This window comes from Panthera uncia, chromosome D1 (assembly GCF_023721935.1).
Source record: "Panthera uncia isolate 11264 chromosome D1, Puncia_PCG_1.0, whole genome shotgun sequence".
Taxonomy (NCBI): Eukaryota; Metazoa; Chordata; class Mammalia; order Carnivora; family Felidae; genus Panthera; species Panthera uncia.
The window spans coordinates 42219650-42240554 of NC_064808.1; the positions used below are offsets into that span (position 1 = coordinate 42219650).

The following is a 20905-nucleotide window of genomic DNA, read 5'->3' on the forward strand; positions in this document are numbered from 1 at the left end:
TGTGGGTGTTGAGTTTGGTAAGTTTTTATTGATTTTGGATACTAACCCTTTATCTACATCAGCATCTTTTCTGAACACAATGCTATAAAATGAGAAATAAATTACCAGGAGAAAAATGAAATATTCACCAATATATGGAGATTAAACAACATGCTACTGAACAACCAATGGGTCAAAGGCAAAAATCAAAAGAGAAATCATAAAATACATTAATACAAATGAATATCACACTACAACATATCAAAATGTATGGGATGCAGCAAAAGCAGTTCTAAGAAGGAAGGTCATATAAAGGAAGGTCATATAGAGTCATATAAAGCAGAAGGTCATATAAAGGTCATATAAAGCAGTTCTAAGAAGGAAGGTCAAGTAAACTGTCATTATACCTAATGAAACTAGAAAAAGAACAAACAAAGCCCAAATTTACTAGAAGGATGGACATAGCAGAGATCAGAGTAGAAATAAATGAAAGAAGGCCTAAAAAAAACAAGTAAAAAGATCAATAAAACTAAGAGCTGATTATTTGAAAAGACAAGCAAAATCAACAAACTTTTAGCTAGACCCACCAAGTAAAAAAGAGACAGAACTCAAATAAAATCAGAAATGAAATTGATGATACTACACTGATAAATACAAAGGACTGTAAGAGACTACCATGAACAACTTTATACCAAAATAGGACAAACAAAATAAATGGATAAATTCCTAGAAACATACAACCTACCAAGACTGAGTCAGGAAGAAACAGAAAATCTGAACAGACTGACTTCTGAAAAGGAGATGGGATCAATAATCAAAAACCTCCCCACAAACATAAGTCCAGGACTAGACAACTACACTGGCAAATTCTACCAAACATTCCAAAGAAGAATTAATACCAATCCACCTCAAACTCTTCCAAAGAAATGAAGCTGAGGGAAGACTTCCAAACTCATTTTATAAAGGCCAGTTTTACCCAGACACCAAAACCACACAAGGGCATTACAAAAAAATAAAATGACAGGCCAATACCCTGATGAACATAGATATAAAAATCTTCAATAAAATATTAGCAAACCAAATTCAATGATACATTAAAAGGATCATATCATGATCAAGTAGGCTTTATCGCAGATATGCAAGGATGGGTCAGCCAATCAGTCATTTTGATATACCACATTAACAAAATGAAAGATAAAGATAATATGATCAACTCAATACATGCAGAAAAAGCATTTGACAAAATTCAACATCCATTTATGATAAAAACTCTCAACAAAGTGTGTATAGAGGGAATATTTCTCAAAATGATAAAAGTCATATATGACAAGCCCATTAATTAATACTCAATGCTAGGAAGCTAAAAGCCTTTCCTTTAAAAGTAGGAACAAGCCAAGATGCCCACTATCATCACTCTTTTTCAACATAGTATTGGAAGTTCTATCTAGAGCACTCAGACAACAAAAAAGCAATAAAAAGCATCTAAATTGGAAAGAAAACCTAAAAGTGACCATCTGCAGGTGACTGGATATTATTAAATGAAGAAAATACTAAGGACTCGAACAAATTATCTTTTAGAATTAATAAATGAATTCAGTAAAGTTCAAAAAGAGAAATCAAGAAAGCAACAGTTACAATTGCATCCAAAAGGATAAAACACCTAGGAACAAATTTAACCAAGGTTAAAGATCTGTCCTCTCAAAACTATAGGACACTAATGAAATAAATTAAAGAAGATACAAATAAATAGAAACATATTTCATGTCTATGGCTTGGAAGAATTAATATTGTTAAAAAATCCATATTACCCAAAGCAAGCTGCAGATTCTGTGCAACACCTATCAAAATTCTCTGCTCTGTTCCACTGATGTGTGTGCAGAGACCGACCTTTATTATTTTATTAAATTTTTATTTAATTTACTTTATAATTTACATCCAAGTTAGTTAGCATATAGTGCAACAATGATTTCAGGAGTAGATCATCCTTAATGCCCGTTACCCATTTAGCCCATACCCCATCCCACAACCCCTCTAATAACCCCCTGTTTGTTCTCCATATTTAAGAGTCTCTTATGTTTTTGTCCCCCTCCTTATTTTTATACTATATTTGCTTCCCTTCCCTTATGTTCATGTTTTCTATTTTAAAGTCCTCATATAAGTGAAGTCATATGATATTTGTCTTTCTCTGACTAATTTTGCTCAGCATAATACCCTCTAGTTCCATCCACATTGTTGCAAATGACAAGATTTCATTCTTCTTGATTGCCAAATAATACTCCATTGTACATATATACCACATTTTCTTTATCCATTCATCCATCGATGCACATTTGGGCTCTTTCCATACTTTGGTTACTGTTGACAGTGCTTCTATAAACATTGGGATGCATGTGCCCCTTCAAAACAGCACACCCGTATCCTGTGGATAAACACCTAGTAGTGCAATTGCTGGGTCATAGGGTAGTTCTATTTTTAGTTTTTTGAAGAACCTCCATCCTGTTTTCCAGATTGGCTGTACCACCTTGTATTCCCAACAAACATGACTTTCCACTGAACAGAACAGATTCTGTTTCAGTATTACAAATGTATTCATTCTTTTTAAATTTCATGATATGTGCCTTAATATAAAAGACCTATGCTTATGAAATTTATTTTTACTAAACATGAGTTACCTAATATCATATACAAAAACTAACTTAAAATGGATCAAAGGCATAAATGTAAGACATAGAGCAATTTATCTCCATAAGAAAACAAATTCTTATAAGAAAACAAAAACTTCATGACATTGGATTTGGCCACTATTTTTTTAATATGACACAAATGGCATAGGTAAAAATTCAAAATGGCCAAGTTTAACGTGATGAAAAATTTTTAAATTTGTACATCAATAGAAACTACCAACAGAGCAAAATGGCAAATTATACAATGGGATAAAATATTTATAAATCATATATCTGATAAAGAATTAAATGCAGAAATTATAGAGAATTCTAAAAGAAAAAACAAAACACAAATATCCTGACTCCAATATGGTCAAAGAACATGAAAAGACATTTCTCCAAAGAAGATACACAAATGGCCAGTAAGCACATGAAAAGATGCTCAACATAGTTAACCACTGGGGAAATACAAATCAAAAACACAATGAGATACCACCTCTCACCTATTAGAATGGATACTAAAAAAAATACATAAGTAAATAATAAATGTTGGCAAGAATGTGGAGCAATTGGAACTCTTGTGCACTTTTTGTGCATGACATGGACTGTAAATGACTGCATAGCCATTATATATCCAGAATGTAAAAAGGTATAGCCATTGTGGAAAACAATGTGATAGTTCCTCAAGAAATTTAGAAATAGAATTACCACATGATCCAGCAATTCTGCTTCTGGGTATATACCCCAAAAAACTAAAAACAGGGTCTAAAAGAGATATTTACATTCATACATATAGTAGTAGTATTCATAATAGATTAAAAAAAATGGATACAACTCAAGTGTCCACTGATTAATGAAAGAAGCAAAATGTTGTATATCCATATAGTGAAACATTATTCGGCCTTAAAAAGGAAGGAAACTGACACGTGCTACAACATGGATGAAACTTGAAGACATTATGCTAAGTGAAAGGAGCCAGTAAAAAAAAACCACAAATACTGTATGATTCTATTTAGATGAGGTGCTAAAAATACTACCAGAAATAGAGACAGAAAGTAGAATGGTAGTTGCTAGGACTGGGGGGAAGGGCTCACGGAGAGTTATTCTTTCATAGGTACAGAGTTTCAGTTATACAGGATGAAAAGGAGTTACGGAGATGGATGGGGGTGATGGTAGCACAATATCATGAATGTATTCACCACCAACCTGTACACTTCAAAATGGTTAATGTGGTAAATTTTATTTTATGTGTGTTTTACCACACACACACACACCCACACACACACACACAGAATTGTGGGAAGAAAACACCTGCCAAAATGTGAAAAAAAACAAACAAACATGACTTTCTGACCATGATTTCTTAAGTGCTTACTCAGCATCTCTTTGCTCTGTATTTACACATAATTCCAACAAGTTTTGTTTCTGTTCTCTTGAGTACAGATTGAGTAGTTGACCACAAAGACCCCTTTTATAGTTCTTGACCGGGATTTCCAGGGTTTCAGTTAATGCCTATTGGCTGTTTGTTTCTATACCATTATACCAAGCTTGGCTTTTATAGTTTCAGTTTTGTTGTTTCTTTCACCGCATACCCAATGAAAAGACAAGTGGAGAGAATGTTGCTAAAGACAGTTACAATGACATCAGCTAGGAGAGATCCTTGACAACCCGATGGGAAGAAATAAAATAAAATAAACATAAAAGTATATAGTTGTTAGACATCAAAAAGAACCAACAGCATGATATCTAGTTGGGGTTATCAGCCCTACATGTGTTACTCCCTTGAGGACAGCACTGTATTCAGGTCAACACATTAAGTGACGTTTTTTATGATGGTATCAATGAATCCTCAAGAAAGGATTTCAATTACGTTCCCTTTACTGTATTTAAGAAGGGAGAGGAGTGTGCAATGCATTTTACCTAGTTTTCGATTCAAGTTGGTACAATTTGTCACTTCCAACGGTAAGTTTTTGTTATAATGATAATAACAGCCCCTACTCTTGACTGCCTCTCCCATGCCAGGCAATGTGCCAGGTGTTTAAGGTAAATGGTCATTAATCCTGCTGGACAGTGAGCCTGCAACATGGCCAGGCATGCATCTGACAGGTTTCCGGAAAGCAGATTCCTTCTACTGTGGCTTTGGCAGTTGGTTTTATTTTGAGAATTAAAGATACAGTGACTTCCTCTTAAGAAGGCAGAGTATGTACTGATTTCCTTTAATTTAACATATTGAGCTGATGATGCATTTAGATAAGCTTTAGCAACAACAACAACAAAACAGCAATGGCCACCACTTTTAAGTATCTGCTCTGTGCCAAGCAACGTGCCTGGTCTTTAACATTTATCTTTATCTTTATCTTTACTCCTGCTAGGTACTTATTACATATTCCCATTTTATGTGGTGAGAAACACTGGTTCCAGGGGAGTATCATCTGCTCAAGGACAACAGGGAGTGACAGAGCCAAGACTCAACCCCAGTTGCAATAAGATTCCAAAGCCATGCTCTTACCAACCCCAGACAACTCTGGTTAGAAAGGAAATTCATTTAGCTGCACCTTATGGTTCCTGAACAGTGCCCTAAAGGAGTCACCTCTGCAAGGAGCTTTCTGGTACAGTGGAAAGGTTCCTATTTCTATCCCTCTTCTCCATGGAACAGTGTTTTCAGCCAGGGAGAGGAGAGCCATTCTGTATCGTGTGAGTCTGAGCCAAGGGAGAATTTTAATGATCGAAGAAGAACCCGGCCAGAATAATTTCTTGACGTCACCAGCTGAGTCCATCCACCTCTCAGAGTGACCTGGTCCTCCTCCACCACCCTCAGTTCTTTCCCTGGCAGCTGAGGACACCCTAAACGTGGTCTCTGGAACCTCGAAGGAACCTTCCCTGGTGCCCAGAGCAAAGAAGGTGCCTTAGGGTTGGGAGAGCAGCCCTTGGTGCAAGTTGACTCCACTCTGCAGCAAAGTCAGCTGGGTTTTCTTATTTTCCCACTGTGAGAGTCCAGGAAGGTCGCATGAACACAACATCCCATTCCTTCATTCTGCCATAAATGTCTCTCTCATTCCCTGTGTATTCTAAAATCCACTGATGTCATCCCTTTGGTTCTAGGCTCTTCTGGCTGTTGGAAGGCTAGCGCTGATTAGAGCTGGGTATTTCCCTTCCCCCTGGTCAGTTAGGGATGATATTTCGGCACATTAGTCTCTGGTTAAATGGTTTCTCCTGAGGGCAGGCCTTCTGAAGAAGCAGCTCTGGTATATTAAAAAAGTGGTTGGTTCCTTTCCCCTCCCTCTCTAGGAACAACACTAGGTGATTTTTCTGTTATTCATTTTGAGAACTGGGTACAGCTCCAGGAGGTAAATCCCACCAGTGGATTTTTCTCTCACATGTACTGTTGAGAACCTGGTCAAGTTCCTAGGGGTAAAATGCACATTTGTGGGAGTTTCCTATGAGTGAGTGTCTGTCCCTGGAGTTTTTAACTCTCAGAGTTGCCCACACTGAGCCTCCAGCAGCTTGCTGGTGACCTACCCCAGCACTAGCTCCAAGCACTGAGATTTGCCCTTGTTGAGCGTTTGCTCTGGTAAGACATTACTCCCTGCATTCATCTGCTTCTCCAATCTTGAGGGCAAAGGTTTGCTATGTGTTCAGCTCTCTTAAGGACCCTGCAGGGGTTGTTCTTTTCCCCTCAGTCTCTTCAGCTTTTCACTTATTGTTAGGACAGAGTGGCAACTTCCATGCTCCCTCCTTGGAGAACCCAGTGCAATCCATTTTCAGTGGAGATTCTCCAGGAAATTTGACAGCTCTGACTTTTCCCCAGGTTAAAGAGAATGAATTTGTGGTGTTGTTGCTACTGCTCCTGTAGTTGTTGTTGTGGTTTTGGTGTCATTGCTGAGTCTGTATCATACCCAAGCTGTGTAGAATTAAAGGAGCAACCCATTGGGTATAATCCTTTTAAATGCATAAAAACTCACATAAGAATTTTCAACCAGGTACAAGACTCTGGCACACCCTGATAAATCATCTTTTAAAACACTTTAAATAAGAAAGTGCAGGAATCTGATTCAGAAGAATGGAAATAAATGTTACAGGTAGAGTTTATCAGCTTGCTGTAAAATTGTTTTTCCAAACTAGATTGTTTCTAATGTACCCTGATTTCCAGGTATAAAGCTATGAGATAAGATCATGATATCAAAGGTCAAATGGACAAATGGCTATTTTATTTTATTTTATTTTATTTTATTTTAAACCAACTGTATTATTTTTTAAATTCTAGTATAATTAACATACAGTTTACATATTACATATTAGCTTCAGGGATATACATATCTATATCTATATCTATATCTATATCTATATCTATAGTGATTCAACAACTCTATTCATTACTCATCACAGTAAGAACCTATTCACTCATCTCTCCACCCACCTCCCCTCTGGCAAGCACCAGTTTGTTCTCTATATTTTAGAGTCTATGTTTTGGTTTGTCCCTTTTTCTTTGTTTGCTTTGATTCTTAAATTACACACATGAGTGAAAGTGTATGGTATTTATCTTTCTCTGAAGGATTTTTTTCCACTTAGCATTATACCATCTAGATCCATTCATGTTGTACATGGCAAGATTTCATTCTTTTTTATGGCTGAGTCATATTCCATTGTATCTATATACCACATCTCTTTTTTTTAAAACTCTTTTTTAACATTTATTTATTTTTGAGAGACTGAGAAAGAAAAAACATGAGCAGGGGAGGGGCAGAGAGAGAGGGAGACACAGAATCTGAGGCAGGCTCCAGGCTCTGAGCTGTCAGCACACAGCCCAATGAGGGGCTCGAACCCATGAACTGCGAGATCATGACCTGAGCCAAAGTCAGACGCTCAACCAACTGAGCCACCCAGGTGCCCCTATGCCACATCTTCTTTATCCATTCATCTATCAGTGGACACTGGGTTGCCTCTATATTTGGCTATTTGCCTCTATATATTTGGTAATAATGCTGCAATAAACAGGGGTGAACTTGTCTTTTCAAATTAATGCTTCGCATTCCTTGGATAAATACTGAGTAGGGGAATTAATCATAAGGTAATTATATTTTTGGATGTTTTGAGGACCCTCCATACTGTTTTCCACAGTGACATTTTGCATTCCCACCAACAGCGCATGAGGGTTCCTTTTTTGCGGCAATATCACTAACAAATCTCTTGTTTCTTGGGTTTGTGATTTTAGCCATAATGACAGGTGTTAGGTGGTATCTCAGTGTGGTTTTGATTTGTATTTCACTGGCGATTAGCAATGTTGGGCATCTTTTCATGTGTCTGTTTGCCATGTGTATGTCTTCTTTGGAGAACTCTCTTTTCATGTCTTTTGCTCATTTTTTAATTGCATTCTTTGCTTTTTGGTGGTGAGCTGTATAAGTTCTTTCTATATTTTGGACACTAATCCTTTAATGGATGTATCATCTGCAAATATCTTCTTCCATTTAGTAGGTTGTCTTAGTTTTGTGGATTGTTTCCTTCACTGTGCAGAGCTTTTTCCTTTGATGTAGTCCTAATAGTTTGTTTTTGTTTTGGTTTCCCTTGCCTGAGGAGTCATATCTAGAAAACTGTTTCTATGGCTGACGTCAGAGAAACTACTACCTGTGCTCCCTTGAAGAATTTTTATGGTTTCAGATCTCACATGTAGGTCTTTATTCCATTTTGAGTTTATTTTTGTGTATCACCGGTGTAAGAAAGTGCTCCAGGATCATTCTCCTGCATGCAGCTGTCCAGTTTTCCCAAAAACTTTTGTTGAAGAGACGATTTTTGCCCATTGCATATACTTGTCTCCTTTGTCATAAATTAACCCTATAATCGTGGGTTTATTTCTGGGCTCTCTACTCTGTTAATTTCATCTATTTGCAGACAGACTGACCTTTAAAGTAAAACTTGAAATGGCTGGAAGCCACTCTAGCACCTTCTGGGTACAGACCCTGATTCTTGTCACACACCACCAGCCTGTGGTTTGTAACCACGAAAGATTTCCGAGTGAGGAATGAACGTTGGCTTTGAGGGCTCAGGGCACACATGGAAGCCAGAGGGAAAGTCCTGAGCCTGCAAAGTGAGGTAGCCATGAAGTTGGCCACTACAGTAGTCATCTCTTAGCCGTTCGTCACCACTGCACTGGAGGAAGTTATGGCTGGTTCTCTCATCAGCAAAACACAGTCCACGGACGTACATATTTACAAATGATTTCATAGGGTTCTTATTTAGAAACTTCAAGACTTGGAGTGGAAATCATTTCTGTCAAAGTATGTGGCACCTGAGAGAAGTCCCCTGTGACTGCCTCATGTGGCAGAGTCCAACCCTCCTGCCATCCAGTATCTGCTTGCCGCCTTCACCAGTTTGGCCCCTCACCTCCAGGTGGAAAGCTCAGGACCTCAACTGCTGAGTCAAGGTCCTAGACTGAGTCAGCAGTGGTTGTCTGTGTAGCCTCTGGCATGCACTCACTGAGCCTGGGATCCACCATCCTGAGCCCTGTCCCTTGCTCCGCTCACCAATCTTTACTCTGTGCCTAAGCACACTTGCATCCTATTGACCATTCCCGGGTTCCCCTGCAGCCTTGCCAGCATAACCTGCACAGAGTTCTCCAGCCCCAAGCTTTTGTTCCCTGACGGCAGTGCCGCGCCAAGAGTTAAAAAGGAGGCACTCTGAATTAAAGACATCTTGGAAGCAGGCTGTCCCTGAGCACAGAGGCCACCAACCTGGGAGAGGAAGAGATGCGGCACAAGGCAGATGTGTCCTAAAACATCCTTGGGGATCGAGGATGGGGGTGCACTGTGGTTCTGGTCACTCACGGCACACTCGGGGTGGTTTCTGCCTGGCTGGGGTCTCTGCCTGCAAGCACAGCCCCGTGATGCAGGCCCACCAACCACGTTCACAGCCCGCCTTATGGGCGGGGTAGTTGCAGCCCGCGGCTGCTGACGCACCTGCAGCGGTGCTGGGAGAGTGTGTAGAGCCTGAGAATCACACACTCTGCTCTTAGACTGGGAGATTCTGGCAACAATGCACAGCTTCTTTCTAGGCAATCCACCCGCTGAGGGCAGCAAGTCTGAACCTCCAGCCTTCCCGGCGAGCTTGGAGAAGAAAGATCAGGTGGAGGGGTCCTAAAGGCCTCCAGGTGGGTTGGGTCCTGGAGAGGGTTGAGGTGCTGCATAACTGTGTTTCGGGAGTGCGCTTAAAATTGAGAGTTAGTGCAGGTATGATGAGAGCAGATCGTTGTCAGGCTGTGTGTGCAGGCGATCCCACGAGAAGCCCAGAGAAGTTCCAAGGATTGCCTGTCTCAGTTTAAGCCATCTGCACACAGAAATGTCTGAACTTGTTCCTTGCTTTCACTTGATAATCAGGCATGTAGCTCAGTAGAAAATGGTTTTGGATTTATTTTCTCTCTTTAAATTATTTCGTGCAAGGAGAATGAGAGGATAGTCAGCGGGACTGAGGTTATCCCTGACTCGCTGAAAATTCCCAGCTCAGCTAACAAGGCAGGACAGGACGAAAGTTAGTGGGGATTCCGGCCCCATCCAAAACTGGTGACACACAGGACCCAGAAATACCAACTGACTGTCCTCAGTCTGTCGTCCACGAGGGCATCGAGGGCATCGGTCGGATCGCTTGGGGCACAACATGCAGACTACCTACAATGCGGGTACTAGGGGTGCCATGGTCCTTCTTGAGAGGGGTGTGTAGGGGGTCTTACTGTGTCCTGTGTCGGAGGTGCCCCTATGGTGAAGGCATCCACTATGCTCATGGATAAGGTCTTGTCAGGGATCTGAGTGAGGAACCTGTGAGGCACCTGTAGTCTTAGTTGTACTGGCAGATACCTTCCACCATGGCGGTGATGGCTGTAGGGGTCCCCTGATTGTGTGAAGGGGGCTGGAACTGGCTCAGAAGATGATCAGGAAGTTGTTGGCTGTTGATCTTCTAAACTTCTTGGAGAATGCACTTCCGTGGTTTGTTCACCCAGCCCGCCAGCAGCAGTGTTCAGGGCTTTGTGGGAGATGATCTTGTGGGACCTGGTGCTGGGCTCTGTGTCCAGCCAAGAGCCTGTGTACTCAGGAACTGACAGCAGGGAGGAGACATTGCTACCGTTCCCCCAGCTGATGTCGTGGCTATGAGGCCAAAGACGGGGACTCAGGAACCGCAAGATCCTGAGCTGATCGAAACCAAGAGTCCCTGCACATAACCAACTAGGCCACTTAGGTGCCCCTTCCTTGGCGATTTATATATTAGCCTTAAGTTGGGAGAGGATTTAGGGATAGCTGGACATAAGCTAGCAATCTGCACACACGATGGTCTAAATTTCCTTAAATTTACTTGGTAAATCAGGGATGGACTCAGAAGAGAACAGTTTTGTAGCTCACATGAGGAGGAAGAACCTGCTGCCCTGCCAGTCTGCCCTGAGGAGAGTGATTGTTAGCCACCCAATTCCCCAGTCGCGAACTTACTCCTTCACGTTGGGGGCAGCACCAGGAGTTAAGAGCAAGGGATGCTGAATAGAGCATCTTGGAAGTTAGGTGTCCCCAACACAGAGGCACAAAACTGGAAGGAAAAGAGACGTGGCATAAGGCAGGTGTGTTCTATGAAACGCAAGCCTTCTGGGGACTGAGGATAGGGATGCACCGTTGCCCGGGTATGTTGCCCGGATCACATAGGACGTACCCGGGCAGGATTTCTGCTCTGCCTGGGAAAACCACCTAACTGGGGTCTCTGCCTGCCCGCCACAGCCCGTGATGCAGTCCCCACCCACTGTGGCTGGAATACCAGACTTGCCGCCACGGTTATGCTTGCCGCGCTGGGGAAGTGTGTAGAGGCTGAGGCTTGGACGCGCTGCTCGCTCACACCCGGAGATCCTCGGGAACAGTGAGAAGCCGCTTTCTCGGCACTCTCCGTGCCGAGGGCAGGAAGTCAGGACCTTGGACCTCCGGGCAGGAGAGGAGTGAAAGATCAGGTGGGCGGGTCCTAAAACCCTCCAGTTGGGATAGGTCCCGGAGAGGATCTGGTGCTGAATAATTGCATGTTAGAGAGCACGCTTAAAATTGAGAGTTAGTGCGGTGGCACAGGGCGGCTCAGTCTGTTGAGCATCCGACTCTTGCTCAGGTCACGATCTCCCGATTTGTGAGTTCGAGCGCCGCATAGGGTTCAATGCTGTCTTCCTGTTAGCGCATAACCCGCCTCGAATCCTCTGTCCCCATCTCTCTGTCCCTTCCCTGCCTGCGCTCTCCCCAAAATAAATATTTTTTGAAAATTGAGAGTGAGTGCAATTTGATGAGAGCAGATCAGCATCATGCCATGTGTGCACGCGATCCTATGGGGGAGAGACTCGGAGGCAGGCTGGGCTGCGATTCAGAGAGAACCCACAGGGTGTCCCGTGTGTCAGACCCCTGTGCCTGCCTGAGCTCTGGGGAGTGGGCACATGATTTGGAGACAGAAGTGAGTTTGTGTGTGTGAAAGCTTTGAATGTGAGTGTTGGTGTCCGCAGGGACTCTTCAGTACCTGCAAGCATTCTCTGCTCTCTAGAGGAGGACTGAAGTGCGGGGGATGTGGGCGCAGGGCTGGGACTGCACGCCATTGGGACAACTTGGCAAACAGCAGGTGAGAATCCCCACTCCACTTGGCTCAGGGCATCCCCTCCCTCCTGTCCTGCCAAGGAAGGCATATCCTAAGAGGTAAGACGGAACACGGCTGGACAGGAGGCCAGCACACTGCCATGGCTCTCCTCGGCCTGGGGCCCAGCTATTCTCACGCACCACTGAAAACAGAGGTCCCACACAGAGACTATGGTTAGACCACATGTAAAAAGATCCATTTCTGAAAGCAACTGGGGAAGGTATGAAATCCCTCCCTCCGGAAACTGGTCTGAAAGCAATGAGGAGACTTCCCAGCATTGGAGGAGTTAGGACTGGTAAGTGTGAGGCCGGCAGATGGACCCCACAGATCCCAGGAGATTTTAGAAATTGGTTTCTCCTTGTAAATCTGCACTTGACGTTCTCTCACATCCACATGGAGCCTTCATTGCACATTTGCAAGGTGAAGCCAAAGGCTTTGCAGAGGGTGGGGTCAGGTAGAGCAGTACCTGAGGTAGGTCTGGGGGCTTGAGATGTGTAGGATCTGTGGAGACGTGCATGTTGTCATGGGGCCAGACGCCCTTCCCCAGCCCCACCTCCCCGTGTCCCCTGAGCCTGGAGCTCACGCCAGCCCCTGGCCTGGCCCTGGCACTGCCTGGCATGTGCTGCACCTGCATCTACCCTAAGGACCTCTCTGCAGAGCAAGAAGGACTGAGCGGCATGCGGAAGGCTAGGAAAGGGCACCCCTTCCCCGCTGCAACCCTGCCTCACGCTGCCCTGGCTCAGCACACCTCGGAGTTCTCCTAATGGAGGATGTGTGAGCTGCCCTCCTGCCTGCCCCTCCTGCCCCCACTCAGAGTGCCCCCTCCCTGGTCTAACCTTCTGGGAGATCACCACAGGGGCAGACCTGGTGCATGGTACCACCTGGCATGTCTTTTCCCTGCAGCCTGGACAGCTTCCGAGCTAAGTGGTGCAGTAATCTGAGCACCTGTGTGCTGGGCACATACACACAGGACCTCAACAAGTTTCACACGTTCCCTCAGACTGCAATTGGGGTGGGAGCACCCGGCAAGAAAAGGGTCATGGCCAGCAGCTTGGAGAGAGACCACGGCCCTCACGATGGCATGACCCAGGATGCCTATTAAACCCCTCCCTCTCTTTTCTAATGTCCTTTCTTCCTTCCTTCCTATATCGTGATACGTGTGGTCCTCTGGGGTTGCTGGTATCAGTGGCTTTCTTTATGGCAGTGGATGTCTGGAACCTCAGATGGGAGGAGAGCAAGAGGAACAGGCCAGAAGAGAATCACGCAGGAAGAGATGGGGGGCAGCCCTGTGCTTCCCCTGAGGAATCACAGCACGGCTTCTCAGTCCTGCTTGTGAATGTGTTTGCTGATGGGGAATAAAAGTATATTTCTCAAAAGACCTGAGCGGTGGTGGTTATTGCTCTGGCCCACACCACAGGCTTCCCAGATTCAGGGACCTATGCTTAGAAGTAGCCTCAGCCCTGTGGTAGCTGGGTGCAGGGTGGAGTAGCTAGTCCTTGGACCAACCTCAAGTAGGAAGAACAGGAGCAGTAAAGAACAGGTAAGCACCTCGGGGACCCAACGCTGTAAAATCGCCTTTTCTTCCAGGTAAGTCGGGGAAATTTTGTATTTCTAACAAGGGATATTTGATGCCTTTGAGTGGGATGTGACTTCCAGACAATCCTCGTGTTAGGATCAGTTTGGGGCCATAATTCTCTGTGTCTCATAAGCCTTTCTTGATTTGTAGTTTATTTATACAGGAAAGACAGGCTGTTACAGCTCTGTGTTCCATGGCCACTCACCCGGAGCCACCTTGGGTTTTCTGACACCCCTGGGAATGTATGTGGAAGTGATCATGGTATTTTCCCCAAGAGCCTGTGTATTTCTGCAGTGATAATTGTGATTGAGGAAAGATGTAACGTTAACTGGTGCCTCTCAGAGCAGCAATTTTACCATGAGTAACCCATGGGGCAGATGGGATCTCTCTTAGATAGCCTCACTGAGGGGCCTCTTTCCCTCCATCCTGCAAATCAGCATCACTGCCCGGAAAAGCTCCTGAAACTCTGCCTCCTGTGTGATCCATCAGTTGGCAGGCTTGGTAGCCAGAGCTGAGCACGTGGTGAAAAACACCTTCAGTCCCACCAGTATGGGCTCCGAAGCCTTTGGCCATCACCACAGCGAACTTGAGCTTGAGCAGTGTAACGACTTCAGAAAGGTGGCTGCCCTTGTACAATCATATGGGAGAAGGAAAAGTGGGTATGGCACGGGTGCAGTCCTCACTTTAACTCTCTGTGGGCCTATTGTGGAGATATGTGTGTGTGTGTGTGTGTGTGTGTGTGTGTGTGTGTGTGTGTGTATATATATATATATATATATATATATATATATATATATATATCTGCTCTAGAGAATGTGCCCCCTCCAGTGTCTGGAGAAAGAACAGACTCCCAGTAGCTGAAACCCCTAGATCTGGGTTCATTTCTCTGCATTTCCAGTACTCCCTGTGACACTGAGATACCTGGGTGGCTCAGTTAAGCATCTGACTCTAGTTTTTGGCTCAGGTCATGTTCTCACAGTTGGTGAGATTGAGCCACACATCTGGCTCTGCCCTGACAGCACAGAGTCTGCTTGGGATTCTTCTCTCCTCTCTCTGCCCCTCCCCCCACTCCCATGCCCTCCCTCCCTCCCTCCCTCCCTCTCAAGAAATAAGCAAACTTAAAAAAAAAAGTAACTTTTCAGGGTGGGAAGGAAATGTCAATAAGAGGGGTATAGCCAGCACCTAGAAGGTTTTGTTTCATTGTATAAGCTACACTGTTAGTATATATTAATGAATGAATAGTATATATGAATGAATAGGTCATTATATTTGTGTTTAGTAGGAAAAAATGCCTTAAATATGGGTCTTTTGTTTTAAGGCAACTACTGTAAATTATTTCAAACGCATAAATTTTAAATACAAAAAGAGGATCTGTTCTGTTCAATGGATAGTAGGAAAAAGACCCCCAAAATATATAACAAATGCACAATTGAGAAAAAGATGTCAGTAATAAATACTCATATAGCTTTAGAATAGTGGTATATTAAAGTCATCAATTAAGAGCCAAGACTATCAGGCTGCATCATTTTAAAGGATCCAAAATGTTTTTTCCACAAGAGAAAACATTCAGAACAAAAGGACTCAGAATTAATTAAAACAAATGGGTAGTAGAAGATAAGTTGAAGTAAGTTCATAATATATGATTAGAATAGAATTCAAGGCAAAAAAACAACTTATTAGAAATGGAATGGTGTTATATAATGGGAAAAAGAACCAAATGGCAAGAAGATATATTGATAATAGACACATGTATTCAACAACATGGCCTCAAATTATGTGGAACAAAAACTGACCAAACTGCAGGTGAAATATGTATATCAAGAATTTTTACTATGGAATTAATAATGTACACCACTCAATTAGCCATTAGCTTTCGGAATCCCCTCCAAAATGCATGGTTCAAAGTTGGCTCTGCAAATACCCCCTGACGATATGATAGATTTAAGAAAACATACAGTGTTTACAACCACAAAGGGGTGATAGAGTTTATTAATAATAAGATTATGACTACTTTTCACAAAACCATTTATTAAATAAGCCAATATGTCTCATATTGATTTGTAACTCTACTCTTACATGCTAATATTCTTCTGCCCTTTTCTCCTGTATTGATAATCACCTATGTTAGTAATACACTTTTATTACTAGTAGAACAAAGGTACTTTATACTTCTCTTTTTCAAAATGCTCTTGGCAATTTTCACACATTTATTCTTCCAGAAGAAAGTTAGAATTTGCGGTTTGGATTTTTTATGGCATTGGGTTTTCTAGGTAGACAATTGTGTCATCTGTAAATAATAGTAAATCTTAGTTCACATTTTTGTTCTTTTTGTATCATGTAGAACTTCCTGATAATGTTGAGATAAAAATGATAATAGGTACCCTTGATGATGAAGGCTATTGATTTCAAATGGAACTTCTTCATCATCTTAAGAAAGTATCTTTCTTTGGGGCACCTGGGTGGCTCAGTCAGTTAACAGCTTCGGCTCAGGTCATGATCTCCCAGTTCATGGTTTGAGCCCCGCATGGGGCTCTGTGCTGACAGCTCAGATCCTGGAACCTGCTTCAGATTTGTGTCTCCCCCTCTCTCTGTCCCTCCCCCACTCGCGCTCTGTCTCCATCTCTCTCTCAAAAAATGAATAAACATTAAAAAAAATTTAAAAAAAGAAAGTATCTTTCTTCTTATTGTATACTACTAAGAGTTTTTAAAGATCATAAATGAATATAAAATATTATCAAAATATCTTTTGGTACTAACCACATAATCTTATGGCTTTTCTCCTCTTAATGATAATACATTTCCAGGCATAAAAACTAATAATAACATTTAATATATTTGAGTGCTTACTACATGCTAGGCTGTAATAAATGATTCACAGAATTGACTCCTTTAATCTTTACAGCTGCATAAAGTAAATAGTGTCAGAGTTCCATTTTATGAAGAAACTGAGATATAGGACATGAAACAGGTTGACCAAAGCCACACAGATAGCAGATCCATATCAAGATGCAAACCTGTTCCTAGGCTATCTGGCTCCATAGTCAGGTGTCTTAAATCATTACATTGCTTCTTCATGAACTCTACTAGGTGAGAGGATATGTATTAAAATACACTTGCAAATTAAATGCGCTTATGATTTATTAAGGATTTTGTACCACCATTGTTAAGTTTAATATTGGGGCTATGCTAATGTCATCAAATGAGTTTGCAAGCTTTTGAACTTTTAATGCTTTAGGTTAATGTAAGGAGTATGAAAACTATCTGAGCTTTAAGTTTTATATAATTCACCTGTAAAACTTTCTTACAGAGTTCCTTTAGGTTTTAAGTTTTCTCAGAGTTCTTAAGGTTTTTAAATTCTGCTGTAGTTATTCTATTCTATTGTTATTCTATCTATCCTTGATTTACATGTATCTTCATGAAATTTGTTATTTAAATTTCTTTGCATATATTAGCAAATTGTACTTTTTTATTATAATTTAAAATCTTCACATTTGACATTGTATTTTTCTTCTCATTCTGGATGCGGTGTATCTGTATTTTCCCTTTTCCTTTCCCTCACTTACTTTACCAGAAATTTCTATTTAATTGAAATTTTCAAGACTGAGCTTTAATATTTTCCAATTCTACCATTTCCTTGTTTTTAATTCACTAATTTCTTTGCTGACCACTCAATTCCCTTCTCCCAGATAATTGTTGAAAAGTTTGTTGAGCAGGTCTCTTCCTTGATTTCTGAGTTGAATTATTAAGTTAAACTGCATATATTTTGTCTTGATTACTTGTATTTAATCACTTCTTCGACCCCCCCCCCCCCGACTCCTTCCTGATCCAAGTCTCCATTATGTTTTACATGAACTGTAACAACAATCTCCCAACTGATCTCCCTGTTTCTATCCTCTTTATATAGACAATTCTGGAGTGATCTTTTTAACATGTAAGTCACATTGTGTCTATCCCCTGGTCAAAACCTTCCAGTCTCCCCATCTCACTCAGAATAAAAGTCAGAATCCTACAGTAGCCCAAGAGGTACTGCGTGATCCGACCCCATATCATTTCTCTGATCTCCCTACCTGCCAACTAACCCACTGACTGAGGGCCTTTGAACTTACTATTTGCTCTGCCTGCAATGCTCTTCCCCCAAAGTCTGCATGACTGACTCTCTCCCTTCCTGCAGAACTCTGCTGAAACATCACCTTCTCAGAGATGGCTTCCCTGACCACTGTACAAAATAGCATTTCTTCCTGAACACTCTCCATCCTCTTTATTCAGCTTTATTTTACCCAAAGAACTTATCATTATATGAGATATTATACATATTTGGGGGGGCGGGTGGAGTTGTTCACTGTCTTCCACTAGCATGTAACTCTATGAAGGAAGTTAAAATTTTTTTAAATCTATATCCCTGGAGCATAAAAAAAATTCTAGAACAGTATAGTGTTATGCCCAGAATTCGTGATCCCCAAATACCGCCAGGGAGCCGAGTCCGATGTAAATGCTTTTACATCGGACTCGGCTCCCTGGCGGTATTTGGGGATCACGAATTCTGGGCATAACATTTGGGGGCTCGGCCCAGGATCCCCAAGACCCCCGAGGGACCCCCGACCCGGAGAGCCTGACTGGCTACAGTTAGTGTCTGTCTGTTTGTTCTGTCTTTTCTGTGTGAGCTCATTTAATTCTGGTAGTGCCCGACGCAGTCTAAGTGGACGCACTGGAGGACCACGAGCCGGGAGTTTTGGAAGACGTTCTGATCCTCCCTTCTGGAGGGACGTGGAATCCCCTCAAAGGTCTGAGACGAGGCGGGTCGCTCCCGCTGGTCGGCGTGAGGCCGTCGTCTTTGGAGGGACGTGGAATCCCCTCATCGGTTTTGGAGGGACCTGGAATCCCCTCAAAGGTTTAAGCTAGCTTTCGGTTTTGCTTCCATGGAGTTGGAAGACTTTCTAGGGGCCCTCTGTTTGTCTGTTTTTGTGTTTCTCTGTTTTGTTCTGTGGAATTACTGGATGGACGTTATGGGACAGACTCAGACTACTCCTGTAAGTATTATGATTGATCACTTTAAGGATGTGAGGGGAAGACCTTACAACCTCAGTGTGGAAGTCTGAAAGGGTTGGTGGCAGTTTTTTTGTTTTAGCGAGTGGCCAACTTTCAATGTCGGATGGCCACCAGAGGGGACCTTCGACCTCCCTACCATCCACCGAGTCAGGAGTATCATCTCTCGGCCTAAGATGGGCCATCTTGATCAACTCCCTTACATTATCATTTGGCAGGACCTTGTAGAAGACCCACCCTCTTGGCTTAAGCCCTTCCTAGCCCCGCTCCCTCCGGAGCCAAAACCCATTCTTGCTTTGCAGGGGACAAAGAAGAAGAAAAGTCTTATCCAGCCTTCAGCACCCCTCTACCCTGTCTCACAGGGGGGTACTGAAGAAGAATTAATTTTTTCCTCCCTGTATAACCCCTCTAGGATGCCGGAAGAACACCATCCTCCCCCTCCAGGGGAGGCAGACGCTGTTCCGAGAGCAGGAGGCGGAAACGCTCCAGTGGGAAGCCCGCCCTTTACCAGACAAAGGGCTCAGAGGGAGCAATCTGCCTCCGCCGCCGACTCCACTATTCTGCCCCTGCGAGCCACCGGACCCCCAGACGCGGAGGGGAATCAGCCCCATCACTATTGGCCTTTCGCCACTAGTGACCTCTACAATTGGAAAGCTCAGAATCCTAGGTTTTCCAAGAAACCGGCAGGGCTTATTGATTTATTAGACTCTGTTCTTTTTACCCATCAGCCCACGTGGGACGATTGCCAGCAGCTTTTGCAGGTCCTGTTCACGACTGAAGAAAGAGAAAGAATCCTCAATGGGGCCCGAAAACTAGTTCCGGGCGCAGACGGGAATCCCACCACCCACCAGGCTCAGATAGATGCCTCCTTCCCCTTAACTCGGCCCCAGTGGGATTTCAACACGGCAGAAGGTAAGGAGAGGCTCCGGGTCTACCGCCAGACTCTAATGGGGGGTCTCCGAATGGCTGCTAGAAAGCCAACCAATTTGGCCAAGGTAGGAAATGTACAACAGGGAAAAGATGAATCTCCGGCTGCCTTTTTAGAACGGATCATGGAGGCATTCCGTACCTATACCCCCATGGATCCAGAGGCTCCGGAAAGCAAGGCAGCTGTTATCATGGCCTTTGTAAACCAATCGGCCATAGACATTAGGACAAAATTACAGAAAATAGATACACTAGGAGAAAAAAGTCTGCATGACTTACTGGTGGTAGCTGAAAAGGTATATAATAACCGGGAGCCTCCTGAGGACAAGCAGGCTCGCGCCATGGCGGATGCCAGCAGTAAGCAGACTCGAGACCTGGCCAGAATACTACTAGCTACCACTGCTGACTCCCCCGAGGAATGAGACCGCCGTCTCCGGCAGCTGGCAGATGACGCAAGAAAAGGTAAAGGAACCACCAAGCGGGGGAAGCAGAGGCTGCAGAAGGATCAGTGCGCATACTGCAAGGAGATAGGGCATTGGGCCCGAGATTGTCCAAAAAGGGCCGGCGGGAAGGGAAGCAAGACTGATCGAGTAAAAGTCCTAGAGCTAGATGAACTAAGTGATTAGGGGAGTTGGGGTTCGGACCCTCTCCCCGAACCCAGAGTAACTCTTGAAGTGGAGGGGACCCCTGTTGACTTCTTTGTCAACACCGGAGCACAACATTCGGTCCTCCACACCCCACAAGGAAAACTAGCCAGCAAGAAGTCCTGGGTACAAGGGGCAACTGGTATGAGCCAGTATTCATGGACTACCCGAAGAACAGTAGATTTGGGAACGGGCCGGGTATCCCACTCCTTTATGGTAATACCAGAATGCCCCTACCCGCTGTTAGGACGGGACTTACTGACCAAGATTGGAGCTCAGATAACTTTCAGACAAGGGGGGCCTCAGGTCACCGATGGCAAGGGCCACCCCATCCAGGTACTGACCATGAAACTGGAGGATGAATACCGCCTCCACCAGGAGGCGCTCCCGAGAGAGGATAATATAGACAGATGGCTACAAGAATTCCCCTCCGTTTGGGCAGAGAC

At 43.4% G+C, this 20905-nt stretch overlaps 1 protein-coding gene across 1 annotated transcript in view; it reads left to right on the plus strand.

Annotated features, from left to right (window-relative positions):
• Positions 1-20156: 20156 nt before the first annotated feature.
• LOC125929087 (uncharacterized) overlaps positions 20157-20905 on the plus strand; it is a 3969-nt gene continuing 3220 nt past the window's right edge. The window contains exons 1-2 of the mRNA XM_049640006.1: positions 20157-20172; positions 20446-20904. Of these exons, the coding sequence (XP_049495963.1) occupies positions 20157-20172; positions 20446-20904 (475 nt within the window). The remainder of the gene's footprint in view (positions 20173-20445; position 20905) is intronic.